At 48.2% G+C, this 20,803-nt stretch overlaps 1 protein-coding gene across 2 annotated transcripts in view; it reads right to left on the bottom strand.

Moving 5' to 3' along the window:
- The window catches only part of PRKCH (protein kinase C eta), a 113,352-nt gene that overhangs the window by 24,049 nt on the left and 68,500 nt on the right, over positions 1-20,803 (bottom strand). For both annotated transcript variants that reach the window (XM_068682487.1, XM_068682488.1), the window contains one exon: positions 20,209-20,363. In XM_068682487.1, the coding sequence (XP_068538588.1) occupies positions 20,209-20,363 (155 nt within the window). The remainder of the gene's footprint in view (positions 1-20,208; positions 20,364-20,803) is intronic.

The raw sequence follows: 20,803 nt of genomic DNA, 5'->3' as shown, positions 1-20,803 counted from the left end.
CTTCCTTCCTTCCTATAGTAAATTTTGGGGGCTCAGCAGCCAAACTCAAAGAAAATAATTGTTTCACAATGCCATTCCCACTGGTTTTGCAATAGGAGTCTCCAAATTTTGTTTCCAAGATTTTATACCAGTTTGGGAACTAAGTCTGGGAAGGGATTTAAGGAATTCTGGAAATTAATTTCCAATCCCATGTGTCTTAGGTTTTACAGAACTCGCTGATGCTTAAAATTTCCTTCACATTAGATGGTTCACATCTCCCACATTTTTCTAATAATAACCAGGCATTATTTATTTTTATGGTCAAATTAATTTCTATAACCACAAATTCATATGTATAACCAGAAATTCATCAAGGAAGAGTTAAGCAAATATCCTAAGCACTGGTATAGCTGAGTGTCAGCAGGCAGCAGAAAACACTGGCTAAGGATACTTGCAATATATTCTAGCAGAGCTAAGACATAAAAACCCAGTCTGAGCTGCTGGTATTTGTTTAGCTGCTGCCACATCTGTAGGGCAGGGAGACATACTGAAATCACAAATGAAAAACCAGGTTACCAGCCTTTGAAAAAGGAAGCCACAAAGCAGAGATCAGAAAAAGATCAGGCTGCACCGAACTTGGGAAGACAGCTTGAAAGCCTGAGGTTTGTTGTTGAAAAAAAAGGAAGAGCTTTTGCTCCCTTTCAGCCTTGGAGGCTTGTTTCAATTCAGCTCCTGTGGTTCTTTAAAGGGGAAAATCACCATAAGCTCCAAGAATCTCATTGTGCTTACAGAAAGCACAGAACCGAAGGAAGCCCTGAAGGTACCATACAACATCTAACCAGCGTGCAGCCAGTAATACACAGCAATACTCGGGGCTGCTGTGCTGATACAGTAAGCCTTACTTTATGCACCCACAGCTTCACAAAACAGTCCCCAGACCCCTGGGGGATTCAATCCTGATCTCTCCCAGCTTCAGCTTTACAATTAAATGAGGAAGAGGATGGCAGAACTGCATGCTTCATCCTTCCAGGTACTGCATGGGGTAAACCAGAATACAGCTCAGGGATTGCAAAATGTAAATCCAACTTCTAGTTTTCTCGAAAAAAAAACGTTCTTGTGGCTACAGAAAATGTTCCATTTGGTTTCCAACCAGCTTCTCACTTGCAGTGGCAAACTCTTTCAGACTGTCGGCGTGCACACAGACAGCCTGACCACAGCAGGCGTACCTCAACCTGCAGTGCGATGGCATGGGGCAGCAATGAAGGGAAGATCTCTCCCGGTGTATTTAAATAAGTTCATAATTAGCAGAAAGTAGGAATGAAACAGAGCAAGGTGCCCTTCTCCGCTGTCCTAACGACCAGAAGTTATTTTCAAAAGCTGACCACACTCGGCCATTTAGTGGCCTTAAATATAGCCACAGCGGCTCCAAACTGAACTTCTGCATTTCTCAGAAACAAAGTAAAAGCAGAAATATGACATAATGACACAAGAGTAGCATTCAGATGCAGTGTAAGCGGGATAAGTGAGCAAAACTCTGAAAATTATCACTCCCTGCTAGGCCACGTACCAGCTAACAGCCTCTTGTCCTTGCTGCCTGCTTTGTGCGGCCGGGAGGGAACAGAGGCCCCTGGGGAAGGTCGATCCCACAGGACCAGCACCTGAGTATTTCTCCAGCCAGGAGCCCAGCACCATTCCCGGGGATTTTACAAAGCCAGGACGCGTGGCCGACCTCTGAAAACTCAAGCCAAAGCACAACCAAGGGCCCTTCTGGAGGGCAAGGTGGGTGTTTGAGCTCAGGGAAGACAAGGAGATCCTGCCAGCCCCCTGTACCTGTGCCCAGCAGTGTGTCCAAAGGCTCTGTATCAGCCTCGTGCACTCCCCAGCAGAAGCCTGATTAAGCTTCAAAACGCCTTCTTGCTCAGCCGCTTGGGCTGCAGCCTAAACCCCGACTGGCAAGCACCTGCAGCCAGGAGCGCTCTATTATTATGTTTTAATCTCAAAGTCAAGCAGCCCTCCGAGCGTAAGGGCAAGTTCCTGCAAGCCACCTGCCCAGGTTAGGGCAGCGCCATGCGGGGTTTGGCAGAGATGGGATGGGACCAACGCTCCAGGCTCCCTCTCCGCCTGACCCTTTCCTGCTGGCAGGGTCCCTTCGTGAGCTGTTCCCCTTGGCAGGTCCCTTGCAGGGCTGCTGCTCGTGCCCATGGGGTTGGTTTCTCTTAGGGCAGAGCAGCTGGCACAGCTCGGGATCCGGGGCCTCTCCGATGGTTTGAAGCATCAGCAGTCCCACCTCCCCTCCCTCCGGGCACTTCAGCAAAGTGTCTGTGGAAGCTACCACAATTACTGACATGATTTCATTGCTATTGAGATGAACGGGCGTGATTCATCCCCCAGCTAAATTAGAGTGCTCAAGCACACAGGCACTGACTACAAAAAGCCTCGGCGCACCACACTGGGTAATCACAGAGCTCCCATCACCTTGGTGGGTCCGAACCCGAGAGGCACAGATTCGGGGGGACCCCACAGGTGCCCCAAGTCCTTCTAGGGTCAGGCCCACCTCTGAGAGCTTCCCCTTTTCCACGGCAGCTGGCAGAGAGCTAATGACAGTCTGCAAAAGCAGCGTTACAAGGACAGCAGGACATTCTTGTGAAATGGGGCAGCAGCGAGCCGGGGTCATTACTGCTGAAACACAGACGCGCTGGAGATTGCTACGTTGGAGTAATCCCAAAGATGGCGCAATCCATAGATATTTATATGTCCACATGTGTGCGCATACTTCTTTTTTTTTTTCAATATATACATATATACAATACACGCATTATTCGCCGCACTTTTATGTGGTATTCTTGTCAGGAAAAAGGAGTTACACTCGAGCTCTTTCCCAGAATCCCGGAGCAAACGTCCTCCCAGTTGGTGCGGGAAGGAGAGGGGTGGGCAGAAAAAGGCTTCGTGTCCAGCCTTGGTATGCACGCCGCGCACACCCTCCCCGGATGAGCTGCCAGGCTGACTGCCTAGTCCTGTGATAGACTCCTCGGTCCCACTGGGCAGCAACGCTGGAATTTGCTGGCCCAGAAACCATCATTTGCTGAGTTGCTCCCAACAGAGCTGCTATTTTATCCTTGCCAAAAAAAGAGGGGAAAAAAAAAAAATCCCAAACACAACCCTTCTTTCTGTGAGTCCCTTTGCTTGAGGTCTTCAGAGGAGGTGTACAACAGGCCTGGGACCTGAATGCATGAACAAGAATAAGATGTGGACTTATGACGGACGGTGCCAAGAGAGATTAAAAAGCATAAGCCTGTTATGTCACCTTGACAAAAATAGAGCAACATCGATTCAAAGCCTGATACAGAAATTAAACTGAAATCGGGCCCGTGCCCATGGTACAATGTGGTCTCAGTGCTTCAAGACGGAGTGGAAGAGTTACCCAATGAGATCAACCATCACCAGCGGCCCACAGCCCACCCTAGAGCGGCTCTGAGGCCCCGTCCCAGCAGGATCAGAGCAGGACCACGTTGCTCAAGAGGCTCCTCTTCCCAGCAGCACTGCCACACGTCCCCATTTCGCCACCATCTGCCACTAAGCCTGCCCTGGGGGAATTAGACGGTGGCTCCAACCAAAGCGACTCTCCTGAGCTCTCCCTGCTAATCTCACAGCTGCTCGTGAAATCTACCTTCGCCACACTCAGCCTCTGAGGAGGGACGTTTCACTCAAGGAAATACCAAAAGGGAAAAAAAAAAAAAAAAAAGTGGCACCATCCATCATGATCATGTGTGCAGACTGCCTCTGGCAACAGCTCGGGCAGCAAACAAACCTGTACGAGTATTTGTAATGCCAGCAGGGCTTTGTGGGGAAGAAGACACTCCTGAACTGAACCTGTAAGTCTAGTCGGGCTTCTCCATATTCATACGAATGGCTAAGATTCACTCCACTCTGACCCTCATCCTGAATCCAGGGAAATCAGCAGATATCCTGTCAGGTTCGGTCGATTTTGGATTAAGCATTTAGGAGAAAAAAAAAAAATTACTTAACCTTATTAAGGCTCTGAATTACAGATCCAGATTTATAAAGCTAAAGCTATGGGCACTAATCTCCTTTCTATAATTGACTGAACAATGTTGAAGGCAAAAGTATTCTGTATTTTCAGATAGGATTTCTTAAAACCACTTCACTCTGGTCTCTGGATTTCCACTGCCAAATATACTATTAACTTTCAAAGAATCATTTTTCTGGGCCAGAATGGATGGTTTTGAAAATCTCACCATCCCCACAAAATTTTTATGCACACGATGGAAGAGCAGTGTCAGTGCTAGAGACACATTGTGGGCATAAAATGCACGGGGTGTGTCAGAGGGGGTACCACCTAGCCCCTGCTGGAACAAATTTTAAACATACTTCCTAGGAGATGCTGTCCTGAGATGTTTCTTGTATTGTTAGAACCGAGACTGTCCCTGATATCAGTGGTTCTTTTTTTCTAAGACTCCGACAAACCCGTGGGCACGCTAAGTGCTTTCCTGACTGCTCTGATCTCTCAGCTTCTCGCCACAACAATCGCTTAAATAGCAGCAGTGAAATCAGATGGAAGAAGAATTTGCAAGAGCCTAGCAAATGGGTCATTATCCCAAGATTTAGGTTCTCATTTCATGTGGATTCCTGCTGCTGTTCCCTCATTACAGGTGATTCACTCCAGGCTCTGCAAAGCCCAAGGATCCCGGATAAGCAGGGCAGAGCCGGGTGCAGCTCCTGGCCGGGCATGCCGGGCTCCCTGCAATCCCGCTCCCACTTCTGGGGACTCCTCCCAGCTTTGCACCGGGATGGGAGGGACGGATTGCATCTCATGTGCCACCCCAAATGCCATACTAGCAGCAACCAGACCCAAAGCCACCCATGCACAACGCTGGCCTGTCTCGTAGTGCTTTGCATCAGTTCCTTTGCTCACAAGTCTCTTCAGTCAGGGCTCCCTCTCCGGTTTGCACAGGGACAGGGGAGCTTTCCCAAGGCAGTTCAGCCCCTCAGAAATTTGACTCACCAGCTGGCAAGGCCATTTAAGTTTCCAAATGAGGTGCCTTAGCTTGCTGCCCAATTGCAGGAAAAGCAGAAGGAACTTTGAGCAGGAGGCAATGCTCAGCTGACACGGTTACCGAGCAGAGAAGGTTGCCAACTCCCCGTTCCCGTAACGCGAAACAAATGAATCAGAAAGTGAAAAATAAGCCCTGTCTCAGTGCCCCTCTCCTTTCATAACCCAACACACAGAGTACCAACTCCAGGAAGGAGACTGGGAGGCTTGCATAAAGGAAGCACAAGGGGCACTTTCAGGACAGGAATGAGAATAATGAGTAACTTCGGCGGGCAGCGAGCTCCAGCTATGTTGGAAATTTGGGGATGTTGCCCATGTGCCTTTCAGTGGGCTGATTCAGAGCCAGTTCACACCCTGACTCTGTGTCCTCTCTCTTCTTGCCAGGACCAGGCCACCTTGCTTACTGGAAGGTACCTGTGACAACTCCTCCTAACTCACCCTTTTTCAGGTCTTTTTCAGGTTTTACTGTTTTCATTGGGGAAGATCTGAAACTGTCAGGTCCCTCTTCTTCACACTAGCCTTTACTATATGCTTATGCTTTTTGCTTATAAATCCCTTTCTACCTGAAGAAGACACCGCGAATCCTCACTGAACTTATTTTTAATCTGTGGAGACAAGAAGCAACAGGTGAAACAGAGAAATCTTTGCTGAGAGTTGTGATGACACCACACCAAATCAAAAGTCCTTAGAATTAATGATACTATATCTACACATTCCATGTTTATACAGGACAGAACTGCCCAACAACACACATTTTCTATCACAATAACAGTCAGCCAACCTGAAGGCACGATGTTTTTCAAAGAACCCTTTGCCTGTGCTTGCTAAAGGTACAAACACCCAGGTGACATCTGCAGTGCGTTGCTTTTTAGCTCATGTCCTCACCAAAGCTTGGCACACCCCACCTCCAAGGGTATATTTTTATTTTGTGGCAGGAAAGCGATTCTTAATGTTATTGACAACCCCCGTGGTTTCAGTCACCAAGTACACCAGACACATCTACTCAGACAAGTGCCACTGCTCTCAGATGGAGTTGCTGTTTTCAGATCTTCTCCCCACCAATAAATAATTGATTGAGGACTAATGGAAAACCACAGAAGCTCAGGGGAAGCAGAACTCTCTACTGACCCAAGAAAAAAGTCCAAAAAGGGAATTATTTTAATTTTTCCATGCTGAAATGCGTCAACCACAAAAGATACATTAAACCTGATGAATTCCTGGCACTGGTCTACATGGGCTAGGCAGACAAGGAGCAATAGGTGACCTGTGTCCTCTCTGCACTATGGGGACACTACACACACGTGGTTTATCTGTCTCCCATTTCTGTTCTCAGGCTGACTTCACAGCACTTTACAAATGGTTTGCAAACCTCGTCATGATTTTGCATGAGAAACAATTCCTTGGTAGGGTGGCGAGAGCAGAGAGCTGGGTGGGGATGGCGGGGATGGTGCTGCAGCCTACTTTGTGCTAGACCACACCAGGAAAGCAACCACACCATGACCCAGCAGCTACTTTCACATCAAGATTACATCCCTGCGCGTTGGGAATCAGCTTTTAAACGCATGCCTACTTTCACTTCCCACCCTGCATTGTCCCTGCGGTGACTTGAGAAGCACCACAGCGATACGAATGCAACCCCAGCTTGCTTCCTCCTCAGCCCATGCCATGTTTTTTTTTTTGTTTTTTTTTAATTATTCCTTGTTTTGAATCTCTGCATTTCCACACACATGCCTGTCTCCACAGCCATCCCTGTGCTACCTGGAGCTCAGCCCTTGGGCATTTGGTGCTCTGCCCCCTGACCAAGCGCTCGCACTCACTCCTGGCGCCACTGGCAGCCTGCATTGGGGACCGGGCAAAACCTTTCTGCTGCACATCCAAAGATGAGGCTGGACAGCTTTCTTCTCTGAGCACTTCTCCATCTCTTCTTTCTACCTCAAGGTGAAGTGCTCCACAGTCCGATGGCCACAGCCACCAAGCTCCAGCACCGGTGACGCGTTGCTCAAGCACACGGTGGCTTGCTGTTAAAGCCAGCAGCCAGCCCAGCAGAGCTCCTCATTGCCCTCGATCGCCCTGGGCAGCTGGAGCTTTTTCTGGCACCTGACTAGCAAACCTGTGGCTGTTACTCCATGTGCAGAAATGAGGCAGAGCATGGATTCGGGCTCAGCCTCTTCCCGCATCTTTGAAGGAGCGTGTTGAGGTGTAGCACTGCCAGCTGCTGAGGTAGCAGCAGGGTTGGTTTTTATAAGCTAAGGACAGCCAGGTTACTCTTCATGGTGGTGTAAGCCACTTTTCTCTGCCCTCTTCTCCAGCAGCATGGCTGTGCTACCTTCCTACCCAAACCTGTCCTTCCCATCTCTGTCCTATTGGTGATTTTGGGGTGCTGGACTGGTAACGGTGCAGCAACAGCGTGGGCATCCAGCGCCTCTCCACGTGCTGCAACCAACCCCAGCAGCAAGAGCATGGCACAGCAGCAGCCCTCAGCGTGGGCAGAGGACAGCATTTCACTTTACTCGTGTCACAAGCAGGTAGGGGAACCAAGAGACTTCCCAGATCGCCCTGGCAAAGCTGTGCCATGGCTCGTGATGCTGCCAGAGGACCTCAGCTGGCCCCTGTGCTCTCCATCGAATGCCCTGCTTTTTGCCGAATTCCCAAGCATTTAATCATCTCACGACTTCTCCTACTCTGCAGCGCTGTCCCATCGCTCGGGGTGAGCTGTTCCTAGAATCAAGTACCACACAGATGAGCAAGACTGGAAAAATCTCCCCCCCCCTCCGCCGCGTGAGTGCTCTATTGGCTTGTCATTGGTACAAACCACAGATTACTTCACGATTTTCCAGCACCCACAATCCACATCATCAGCCGGCGAGTGGGCTGGCTTATGTACGCAGATGAACCACAGAAGGGTTAACCCTGCAGTGGGCTGAGAGGAAAAGCCACCGACCTATACCCAGGGCTGTGACTCACCAGGAGGGGCTGCGCAAAAATAGGGCTTTCGGAGGCAGCCAGAGAGGTGAGGAATTTCTCCAGGGATCCCTCCCAACAGACAGCAAGGAAACAGAGGCGAGGAAAGGCGGCTCACCTTTCCCATAAACTGAGGCGGATCGGGTGGCTGCCCTGCCAGGGGAATTGCTATTGTCCAGCCCATTGTTTGCAGCCTGGCTAAAAAGGGGATGACAGGAGACTAATTGCTTCACTGGAGAAAAAAAACAACTGTCTGGAGAGACCAAATTATTCTGTAGACTGTTGTTGTTTGGGTTTGTTTCCATCCTGGCTTAACGAGCATTAATGACTTCAGTTGCACGAGGATGGGGGGGGAAAGCTATTAGGGTGGGAACATGATCTACACAAACCTCTCTTCTTGCTCGGCACACGCTTCTGCCATGGACAGCCTCTACAGCCAACTGTGTGCCCTATTTGCCCGGCCATCCCTCCTCTGGACCATCAGAGGAAGGTGGCTGAGAGTGAAGCAAAACATTTAAGTTTTCCTTTTCCATCGGAAAAAACTGCTGTCCCCTCTGAGCAGCCGGGAAACGAAGGGAAAATGTCCCAAAAGAGGGGATGCTCCAGCAGAAGGCACTAAACCCAATGCCTGCAAAATAAAGTGTGGGGTTTTCGTTTTGTTTTACTTTTGTTTGCAGCAGCCACGCTGAAACTTCTGAGACTACATCTGGTGCCCAGAGTGACAGAATTAATGCTAGAGCCAAGGCACATAATTAACGTTGAAGTTCTTCCTTATGTAACAGCACCTGGGCCACAGCCACTCACTTGGCCGATCCTGTGAGCAGCCCTACTATTGTAGGCCAAAAAAAAAAGGCTAAAAGTGAGCAATGCCTGTGTTATGCCAGCCACTACGTAAGTCCCCGCTACCTGGTGTTGGCTTCAGGGAACTGGGGATCGGGAACCTGCAGGGACGATGTGCTCACGTCCATAAAGCAACCCAATCAAGGGACAAATATCTCCTAGCTGGGTGCATCCCACCAGCAACAGACCGGCTGGAACCACCCCAGGCCACAGCAGGAACTTCACCAGAGGGAAAATTTCACCACAAGCCTGGTTGTAAGAATGTGGAGAGAGCAGGGGAAGCTCTGTCAGTCAAAGAATGACTTCAATTAACCTGTTCTTGACAGAAGATGGAGATACCTGACTAACCCACGCTGCGTTTCGCTCAGGTGCAGAGGTACCAGCGAGGCCTAAAGAAGCTGTCCTGTGACACCCCCACATTTCACACATCCCACGTCCAACGTCAGCTTACTGGTTCACAGCAATGGTTGCAATTTGTTGTTTTGCCTCCTGGATCAGGTCACTTTAGAGCTGCCACCAGCTGGTGCTGGGAAGCAGCCCCAAAAAGCTCCAGCAGGAGCTTCACCCGACTGCCCAGCAGCCTGGGGGACGCCATCCATCCTGAAGCACTCCGAAGGCTGCTGTGAGTGGGAAGGCTGCGGTGCAGTAAATAGGGCAGGCCTGAAGACAGTTTTCCATTATTTATATCGCACAAAATCTCTCTCTTCTCTCTGGGGCTATCGCTGTCAGGTTAGTCACCAATTTGGGCTATCAGCGAGCTGAGCAATTTCACTAGATTAAAAGAGTGCAAGGGGAAAAAACGCTGAGACTTTCCAGCCATGAATCAGACTTTTGCCCACTCAAACTGCAGATATTTTGTGCTTTCCGAGGTTCAAAAGCCAGCCTCACTTTGCTCTGGCTCCTCTCCAAACCATCACGATTTCCATCGAGAAGCACAGGTAGGTATCACCTTCCTGAAAACTGACAGGAAAATGCGTTTCAAGTGGCTCGTTCGCAGCTAAAAGCCATCTATTTAGCAAATGTGGTGCTATAAAGGCCTTTTCCAGGGATCCTGAAGACCTGGTGAGATCAGCTGCGAGTTACACTGATCAGGTCCCAGCCCTGCCACCAGCAGACCGGCTGCCAGCAGTCGGCCACCACAGCCCTGCCTTTAACCCTGCAGCTCGAGGCGTGAGGCTGCCTTGAACCAACATCAGCTGCTCCACTTTGGGCCCTTCAGAGCACGGTGTGGAAGGAAGGACACAAAGGAGAGCTGGGCCACATGCTGTAAAGCTATCCACTGCTGGCTCCATCTGCATGATCGATTTGTTCCTCAAACAAGGGAGATGGAGAGCTGCTGCAGCCCTCCTGTGGGCTTCTCCCTGGCCCCGACAAGTCCCCATGGAGCAGAAGCAGCAGGAGCAGCCCTTGCTCCATGCCCCAGGTTGCTGAAATTGGGGCAGAGCAGCCAGGCAGAGCTCCGACCTCCACGGCGGGTGGGCTGCCTGTTTGGGAGCACGGCCAGCTGGCCAGAGGCACTGCAGCTCCTTGGCTTCCTCGTTTGTGTCGAGGCTGGGCAGAGCCGCAGGAAGCAGTAGCCCACTGCCAAGATCTGTGCTCCCGTCCCACAGCAGAGGCTGAATGCAGAAAGTTTGGCTGCAGTGCTGCTGCCTGGGCACCGGGGCTTTGAACCGCTGATACAAGAAATACTGAAATGGCAAGCTCCAGTGAGGGAGAATGGTTATACAGCAAGAGGAAAAAAATTAAGAGAACATGCAGAGAATGGCAAAGGCTAAATTAAGTTGATGTGATTGTGTTAAAATCCCCACAACTCTGATAACCATGTAAGAATTCCCGAGATACTGCCAAACTGCAATACAAAGCACAACCATTCAGCTTTTAGGCACAAGTCAATGAGGATACAGGTCCTTGCTCGGTGCTTATCCCGTTTTCCTACTCAGGTAAATGTCAAAGGAACGTAACCAGATCCAGAGAGGGGAGGAGAAAACCTGAAGCCCGCTTGCTAAATGCCACGCACTGGCTCAACCTCTGCCACGTGTCCCATGGAGCCTGCCCGCTGAAATGTGCTGCGGCTGCACAGTGCCATCACACCCGGCCTTGTCTGGAAGATGATGAAGTTTGAAGGAACAGCTTCTTACCACCTCTTTCGCCTTTACACATGACAATTTCCCCGTGCTGCTGTCCCTGCTTTCGCACCCATCCTGTCCTCCAGCCCCCTTTGGTGTCCTCCACAACACACGAAGCCACAACACACTTCAACAAAGCACCACGATGCTGCTGCCTGCCCCAAAACAGCACGGATCCAGGAGCTGGGACACCTCGCAGTGTCCCACGTTCCCTCGCTGCTCTGCTGGTTCAGATGCTAACATTCGCATCCCAATTCGAAGAACTTTGGCACGACAGTACTCCTGGATTTGAGATCTAGCTAGAAAATAAACTCTCCTAGCTGGAAGTAATCTTCTCGATTCAGGAGCACTTCTCCACTATTCCTGTGCTGCCGAGAGATTTGTGAAAGCTGCTCGAGATGTTAATAATAAATCACGCTTCTGAAACTTTAATTGATTCAAAAGAAATCAGATCAGAGCGTGGAGTATCTCTGCGGTTATGAATGTATCACGCTCTGTATACAGTATGTATGGATAGAGTTGAGACTTGAAGGCTTGCTCCTGTTCCCATTGTTGTCAGCTGGAATATCTCCACTAGCTTTAGTGGAATAATAATTGGGTAATACAATTCTGAGACTAAATTGTGCCTTTAGGCACAGCCTCATAAACGGGAGGATCTCAATCCCATTAACAGCAAAGGTGTTATGACTCAGAGGCCAAATGATGAGCAATGCTTTCCCCTTGCTCCATGGGAACAAGCTTTGCAATTTGCTTCCCGGCCTGTGCCAGCAGCTAGCTACAGCTGGCATGAAGAGGGCAGAAGCAAAGCTGTGCTCACTGTCCTACCCAGGGCACCACGGACATGAGATGAGCTCCTTGTTTCACGGCAAGGCCAAGCTGACAACTCCATCCGACAACCACCACGCAGTGATACTGCCTGCTGCTGCTTCCTGAGGGGCTTAGGGAAGCTCAGGCCATGGTGAGAGATAACACTGCTAAGAAAGCAGAGCAGCTCAGCACCTGGAGTTTCCAGTTTGTAGACTTACTGCACAGTTGGAAATTTTCATTCCTTTTTTTTTTTTTTTCTGGAATAAAAGTAAAAAAATTAGAATTTTCTTCCACAGAAATTCAGAATGCAAAACTGGCAGCAATTACTGCAGTGCTACAATATCACATCTGAAATTTTCTACCGTAATTATTTCTATTTTATTGATGCACTCATTACAGACAGCTGATGACTTTGAACTAGAATCTAAAGGCAAGATGATTCAATTGCTCCACTGATAATAAAAGCTGCGGGGTGACTTTACAAAATGCCCGTTTCCATAAAAATGGTGCATCTACATGCTCACCGGCACAAAGAACAAAATCCAGGCACTGGGATTACTGACCAAGGAAACGTCAGCAGCCGATCTTGTCATCAACTGAGAATAAGTCAAATTCTGCCTGGAAAGCGATGGCAGTTGCTGCAGGCCAAGTATGTCAACAACACCGATTTGCTCATTGTCACTCTAACATCTCTCGCAGCTTCACCCACTGCAACATGTCATGTTGCAAGAAATCTTCCATTTCAGCAAGTCAGAGGGAGCAGATGCAACAGCATTTCGCCGGCATAATCTTTGTTTTAAAAACATTGTACGGAACATTTATTAAGGTTGACAGGGACCTTTTCCTCAGCTATAAATATCAGCCTCCCGAATGCTAACTCATGGGTCATATTCTCTGACATTAACACTGAAAGCTTCCTCGATTCAATGTTATTCCTGGGATGCAGGTGGGTGCAAAGATCAACAAAATGACTGGACTAATGCTGGGCGGTTCTGGAGATCTCAGAGCATAAAATTTCAAAATCGGGTGCTTAAAATTATTAGCCTGAGTGCCTTTGGTATCAGAGAACAAATTAAAAGTTAGGTGAGCAGTTCTGGATACAAAAAAAGGCTGTAATAATATTTCAGGCCAGTTTTTAAAAATAAATTTTACATGACTTCTTAAAATTAAAATATTTTCATTTTTACTTTTTCTCTCTCTCATGCCCTTCACTCCTTCAGACAGGAATAGAGAAAGCAAGAAAAGCAGTATTTGTAGATAAAATCATTTCTTATTTTCAGAAGTTCGAACCTAAATATTCCCAAGTACTTTGGGTCCCAAAAAATTTAGTCTAATTCTGGGCTTCTTCATTTAAGAACTCAGCTGTAATCATTACGCACAGCGATTATATTGTATCTGTAAGCTTTCTAATTGTGAAATGCCTTCATAAGGATGCAGTAGTCACCAAAAATATCGAAATGCAATTCATGTCTAATTGCTTATCCCTGCCACAGATGAGTAATATTGCTCATTTTTGCTGCTACCAGAGTTACCAAGAAGCCCCAAGCTCTCGTATCAAGCACTCTGTAAGTGAGTCCATGTCTGTAAGAGCAAAGCATGAAGTTATTACACACAAAAGTAAAACTACACCAAAGGAGAACAAGAGTAGAAGTACCAGGGCCAGGCATTTAGGCAGAGGTTATCCAGCCCCGAGGCAGCTGGATGAACCAGAAAAACTCTTGAGGCCCCTTGGAGCTCTGTTTTTAATGATTTATACAAACTCATCATGTGCAGGGCTTGCAGGTTTCAAATCAATCCCTTTAAATAAGCATAAAGGAAAAGTAGACACTAGCAGAGCCAAAAAGTTCTGTAGGCTATTCAGCAGCCCTTAGTCATGTGGAAAGTTGCATTAAAGTTCACAGACTATATACAGTGGAGTCAATGGGGCACAGAGATCTGATATGTGGATCTCAAAACAGGACTGATCTTCGTAAGCATAACTGTAAATCAGGACTGAACCGTCCGGCACGGTGACTGATTAAACATGACATGGAAACGTGAAAGGCTGGTTTTTGTCTCTGCCCTTTCCATTTGATCAAGTGCAGAGAAACAACACTTTAAACACTGCATTCGAGAGCTCAGCTCGCAAGCATGCAACAGCCACAGTTTAGTGAGAAATTACATCGGGGAGGTACCCCCGATAAGCACAAATCAACCTACAGAGCTGTTGACTCTCACATAAGATAGCTGCAGACATTACCTCGCTCCCCACCCTGCGAGACATTCCGTTATATTCTCTAAAGCTGAATGAAGCACTTTCAGGGACTCCAGCATGAAATTTTCTCTTCTACAGTAAGCAGTTGCTGTAGGGACTGGGCTGCTGGTATGCTGCTCCGTGCCAATTTGCAGCTTTTAGCCGATTTGCTTCACTTGTTCACCATAAAATCAGCTTATATTTCATTCTTTCTGCTTCTCTCATGCTGATCCAACTCTCTCCCCCCCCCCCCCCTTTTTTTTTTGGTCTTGCTTCCATGTATCTACTCCAGTCCTGGCCCCGATTCAGGAAAGCACCAAACCCAGGATCCCATCGAGGTCTCAAAGCAGCAGGGACCAGATCCCACAGCTGAGGTTATCCCAAACCAGGGTGGGGAGGAGGGAGGCAGCAAACACAGCAAAGACTACCTCCAGGTGCATCTAACGTAGCGTATTCACCCGATAGTTTTCAGAAGAGTTATCCAGCTTTAAAATACCTCCTGGAACAAAGATTTACCTTGACTTGCTAGGAAAGCAAAGCTCTGCCCAGCAGCTAAGCAAAGCAGCAGGAACCCCCAGCCCACCGCTTTGCCTTGCTGCTATCAGCGGCAGCCCCAGCCCAGCTGCCAAGTTCTGTCCCTGGGGAAAACCTCCTGGCTTCAGGAGAAACCAGATCTGCCTCCAGATGTGAAAAAGGGCAACGTGAGATGAGAATAAACAAAATCGCCGGCTGCAAAAAAAAAAAAAGAATCAGGGAGAGAACATGAGGGATCCTATGTCTACAATGTCTCGACCCATGGAAAAAGCAAACAGCACGCTAATAAGAGCTGCTCTGTTAGCAGTGGCTCTGTGTAATTAGGAAAGGCATCCAGCTTCTGTTTTCAGCATGTAATTTTTAATTGATTTTGCTGAAAGAAACTTTAGTGTTGTTTCAGTTAATAAGAGCCTTTCCAGCAAAACTGGTCTCCTTAAAAGGCTTATGTAAACCTTCCTCCAAATGTCACAGGCTCGCTGTTTGAATTGGCAGTGAATTAACCTGTTGCAAAAAAAAAAACCTCATTGCCTATAAAAGCCAGCAGCCATGAGACATACAGCTGCAGACCTGACGGGCCTCCTGCGCTAAGGAAGGTGATGATTTCAGACACCTGGCCGGCATCCAGCAATCTCTGCAGATCTCAGAGGAGAAGGAGCTTTTCCCTGTTGTAAAGAGCACCACACACAGGAAGGCGATGCTTGCAGATAACACACGAGAAAGTAAACACTTGCCATTAACGAGCCTATCATACTTTCCCCAAGAGCTAGCGTTCAGCTCCAAGACCACTTTCTTATTTGGGTAGCTGTGTAATTACCTTTTGCCTTCCAAAGGGACCATGCGAGCTATTAAACACTGTCAAGTCAGTGGACCTACTGAATGCTTTGCTGCCTTTATCTCAGCTCCTGGTGCCACACCGGAGCACAGGGACTCCACGCACACCATCCCATGCTCAGAGGCCTGACAGAGCACAAGCAGACCCCAAGGATCTCTAGACAGGCCGCTCACAACAGAAACCAGTCATAATGGCAATGGAATCAGCTAACTAGCATGAGCCCTCAGAATTAAAATGGGGTTTTCATCCAAAAAAGCAGTCCTTCCCCAAGCTTTCTAGCCCAGCCTTTTAGTGCTTCTGGCTTTTAACCAGCCACGCTGCCTGTACCCTTAAAGATTTACCTGTCGTGCTGTGCTGAGAGGTGAGCTGGGCCACACAGCTTTGCTATCCAACCCCTGGCAAAACCAGCCCTGATGTGCACATGTGACACTGCTTCTGCTCCCAGGTAACTGCTGACCCAAGGCTAGTTCGGGTACATCACCATGTCCTCTGTCACTTCCGTGGGCAGTGGAGACATTCCAAAAAGCAGCTGTTTCATTGCCCTTCATCTTCCCAAGCAAATACACTTGCAGAGGCAGAAAGTTCACCATAAAAACCAAGACCATGCCAGCAGGTTGGGTTGATTGCTCTACGTTGCTGCAAAAGGCTGCTACCTTTCTGACATCTAAAATGTCTGCAGGGCAAACCCCTACCCCTTACCCCCTCCCTCAAGACAACCCAGATTAAGAAAACATTTAAATCTGTCTTCAGTACGCAGGTGTGATTCAGGGACACCTTCTAGGTGACCTTGGCAAGTGGACAGAGCCACCAACAAAGCTGTACATCACCCTCCACAAGGTTTGAACTGGAGGGCAGTAGGGCAGATCAGCCATCCTTACATCCTGCTACCTGGAAGGAAAATTATAAAGCCTCATAATTATTTACCATCTCTTTGTTTTTAGAGACTGCGAGTAGACCAGCTCATTTGCTCCATGTAAGCCACGGTGCAGTCTCATACTGCTCAGCTGTGAATGCTGTTTTGTTTTGTTCCTGGCATGCACAGAAGCCAAAATATGCTTCCCACAGCCTGGGAACTGCTCAACTGAAAAGTGAAAGTCGGGAAGAGCTGCCTGAAGAAAAATAGGTCATGGAGGCTTTACATAAAAATCACAAACAAACCTACCAACCTGCAGTAGGACCCAGCGCGCTGTTTTCCTTCAGAAGCATCCTTAATGAAAGAAGCCGTGCAAGAAGAGTGCCCTGCGAGCAAAGATTTTATCTACAATAGCTTTGATTATCACCTAACCTTTTCCTGGCAGCGTACCTCATGAGCTGATCCTAAGTATGTCCTTGTCCTACCCTTCTGTGGTTAGGGGTGTAGAGTATGCTGTGATTTGGTATGTTGAAAAGCTCATTTTCATGTCTGCTTTCATTCTAGCTTTGTTCCTTCTATGATAGGATGTGGACCCACACTATACTTGTCAACGTGTTTTTTTTCAGGAAGCAACTATAAATAGGCACTGCTGAGATGACAGCTAAACCTCAGCTTAGGGCAAGCCAGAAATGTTTCCTTGTTAAGGCCAGAAAGCCATCTCTCTTTTGCAGTGCTGGAAATGAGAAGAAAAAAAAAAAAAACACACCCAAAGCACCGTGAAACTAAAAGCTCACTAAAAAAATAAAACCAAACACAAATATGCACACACTCATTTATAGGACTTCTTTTCTGGGCAAGGCTTAGGAACAAAAAGCAGACTTTCACTGAAGTGAAGGGCGACCACTGAGAATTACATCAATGGCATCATGAAAATCAAATCAGCCTGTAAGAGCACCAGTCCAGCACCAGGACTGACTGAGATGTTAGACAGCCACGTCCAAACAACACCACCTGCCCCAGGAACCCCATTCCATGGGCATAGACTCACAGTGGCAAAAATACAGAAATACAGAGCTATAGATATTTCAAATTGGGAACATGTGGCTGGAGGACTCGGCAAACACCCCATGTTCCTTGTTATCAGCATTACCACCACAGCCCGAAGTGACACATTTCAGCTCCTTCTTGATGAACTTTGAGTGCTCTCTCCCAAGCTTCTCTGCCTTTTCAAAGGAGAGAAGACCCAGCTTTTGGCGGTACGTGTTGCAAAAGTGTGACGTACCAGGAGAACAGTCATTGTGTTGGTAAATGCAGGCTGTCTCCTCAATTGCTTAATCTTGGAGGGGTGGGGGGTAGGGATATACAGGATTGTTATATGAAAGGCCAGCCCAGAAGAAAAACAGATGACACAGGGTATTTCTAGGCTACTGAGTTACTCCACTGACCCCGGGAATCCAGAAGAGGCTCATTGAACAGCTCCGGGCAAAACGCTTTCTGGTCAGGCTTTTCGTGGTGTCTCTCCCCACTCCTCCCAGCTTCCTATGAAAGCACCCCAGATTCTGAAAATAAAATCATCAACCCTCTTACATGAACTTTGCCAGTATTTCCTTCCCATCTGCCCACTTTCACACACCTCTGCAAAGCCTGGTGTCTGTGACCCAGCATAAGCAACCTCAGCTTAATACAGCTACAACCAGCAGCTCTCTTCCCTCAGACTTTCCAGAATGGTGTCTCCCTGGTGATTAAAATAAAGAAATAAATAAAATAAACATGAACAAATCCCTCACTGGCTACATCTACCCACTGCAGCTGAACTGACCTGACTCCATGGCTCAACCAGTCTCCTACCAAGATCAAAGCCCGTGCAGTTGTCCGAGCAGCTTTTCAATTACTCCTCCAGTTTCCATCATGGATTACAGCAGCGCTTGAAGAGTGCCAAGCCCCAGAGGGATCGATTACTCCTGCCCTGTGACAGGCAGCAGGCTGAAGGGTACAGGAAAAGCTGGAAGCGAAGTGGCATTACATTATGTGCAGGCACAGTTTTGCTGTTGAATGATTGACAATAACTACTGGATGTCACTATTTTGAGGATAATGTCATTTGCGTAATTATCTGGCAGGGTCTCTCTTCAGCAGCTGGCATTATTCACGAGGGAAGAACCGGACTGAAATCCAGCTGTAGAATCAGTAGATTTGCTATTCTGAGCAGACAAACACTGTGCTTTAGAAGCTCAATACATATGGGATATACATCACTGGTAATATTCGTACTGTCAGAACCTGGAGAATATTACGGTGATACCCCTCTATATTACTGTGCCACATATATCACATGATTTCATACTTAAAAATAATTTAACATTCTCTATCTTCACCTGACCATCTGTTTCTTATGGAACTCAAGCTAGGAAGAGAAGAAGAAGTTGCAGTTCCTTGATTAATCTCACAGTCTCACCATCAGACAGGAGATCACCCTCCGCACAACCCCTGGCCCTTTCACCAGCTTAGCCCTCAGCTGTTCTGTCTGCAGCGTATCAAAACCCAGGTTTATCTGATTTATCTGAAAACACCCTGCTAAACAGCATCACCTGGGCTGAACTGTTCAAAGCCCAAAATCAAATGGCATTTGAGACTGGCTGGCACTGGAACTGCTCCCACCCCAGACCCAGCTGCGGGTGCTGCTGTACAACTGTACCAAGCACAGAAATCAGAGGTGGCATTATTCTGTGCTGTGCTGAGTGCCACAAGTAGGACTGAGCAGGGCCACGGCAGCCCATCCCCAAATACAGCTGCTTTGCTGACAGAGCCCAGGTAGCAGTGCCCAAATCAAACAACTGACTGCTCCTTCTTCCAGTGTTCTGGGCAAGAGGATGCCAGGGGCATTATGCAAAGCGTGTCAGAAAGAAACCTTTAACTAGACTGTCTCAGAACAGGCATCTCCTTGCTCTAGGCTCCTGTGCCACTCCAGAACAGGTCTGGCTCTGCCCCTGCCTTACACAGGAGGTGCTGGTCAAGCGGTCATCTTGCTCAGGAAGGCCTCCCCAGGGCAGACAGGCTGGCTGATCCACGCTGGCTGGTCCATGCCTTGGTTTGGCAACACAGAAAGGAAAAAATATAACAAAATTGCCCTCCTGGGCACAGGGGGAGGACAAAAGCAGGGAGCTACATGTTCTCAGGAAAACATTTCCTGAGAACAGCCTTGGGATCTGGGGTAATGGTGCTCCGACCCCGGTGCAAACACAAAGATGCCAAACACAGATGTGGATAGGAAGGAAAACCTCCTGCTGTAGGATCATGGCAGGAACGAAAAGACAATAACTGAGCTGAATGGTATTGGATAGGTACGTTGAATAAATAGGATTTAAGCATAGTCCCATGGCTAATACAGGGAAACAAACACACTTGGGCGTAACCAGCACCGATTAGCCTTTAAATAACAAGGTATGGAGCAGCAAAGGCAACAGCTGCTTGTATTTACCTCCCAGAAAATCTAGGAAGGTTTCTCTGAATGTCTGCCCCTTTATCATCACTTTGATACATGCCCCACAGCAGCAGCATGGGGGAGGCTCCTGTCGCTCAGCAGCAAACACCCTGCGGCCAGGCAGCCCCATGCTGAACACAGGCACCTGGCAGGGCAGAGCAGGGGCAGTGCTGGGCTGATGAGCAGCCAAGTAACAGGGCGATGGGAACCGACACCAACACAAACATCCCGTGCCTCGGAAGGAAAGCGATGTTTCCTACGTGTCTGCACACGTCATAGGAATACCCCCCCCTGCAGACAAGAGAGCAGCCAGAAGTTTCACTCCTTCCTGGAAGCCGGGTGCACCTCGGATATTGTGCAGTGGGAACGTGGAGGTGCTGCTAATCCAGCTGACAACTTGGTCCTGGTGACAGCAAGTGACAGCTCTTTACTCAGGCAGAAACCTCCAGCCGTGGGGTTCGGACAAAGAGAATGAATGAAAGCAGAGCTCACCGATAAATGATGCCTCTTTCATGGAGGAACATAAGGGCTGAAATAATTTCGGCAGCATAGAAGCGGGCCCGATCTTCGTCGAAGCGACGCGACTTCTGAATGTGGAACATCAAGTCCCCGCCATTCACGAACTCCATCACAAAGAACAGGCGATCCTTCACACACGCAAACACAACAGATATGAACAGCGTTAATCACATCCTCTGTCAGCCTTACCATTTGCTCCCAAATAAAGACAGATTAAGTACCCGTGAGATGTTGGGGGGACAAAAAATAAAAAAATCCTGATTTTTTCGGGAAAGATTAAGCCAATACCAGGAAGATCTGATAATACCCCACTGCCATGCGCTCCCTCCACCTCCCAGACTTTTGCCCCCAGGAATGATCTCCTGTGTACATGTGGGTTGGGCATATCAGCAGGTGCCTGCTCATCACTAACTGGCATCTGGAGGGTTTGTTTAACTGTCCTTAGCCTAAATCCAGCAGCGTGTGATACCCCTTCCGCAGCACTCTCTGAGCTGAGCAGTCAGAAGAGAAGGCTGTAAAGAAAACATTGACTCCCTGCTAAACATCGCAGCTTTCAGGGGGGAAACGT

Source organism: Anas acuta, chromosome 5 (genome assembly GCF_963932015.1).
Source record: "Anas acuta chromosome 5, bAnaAcu1.1, whole genome shotgun sequence".
Lineage (NCBI taxonomy): Eukaryota > Metazoa > Chordata > Aves > Anseriformes > Anatidae > Anas > Anas acuta.
This window is presented reverse-complemented; position numbering and strand designations above follow the sequence as displayed.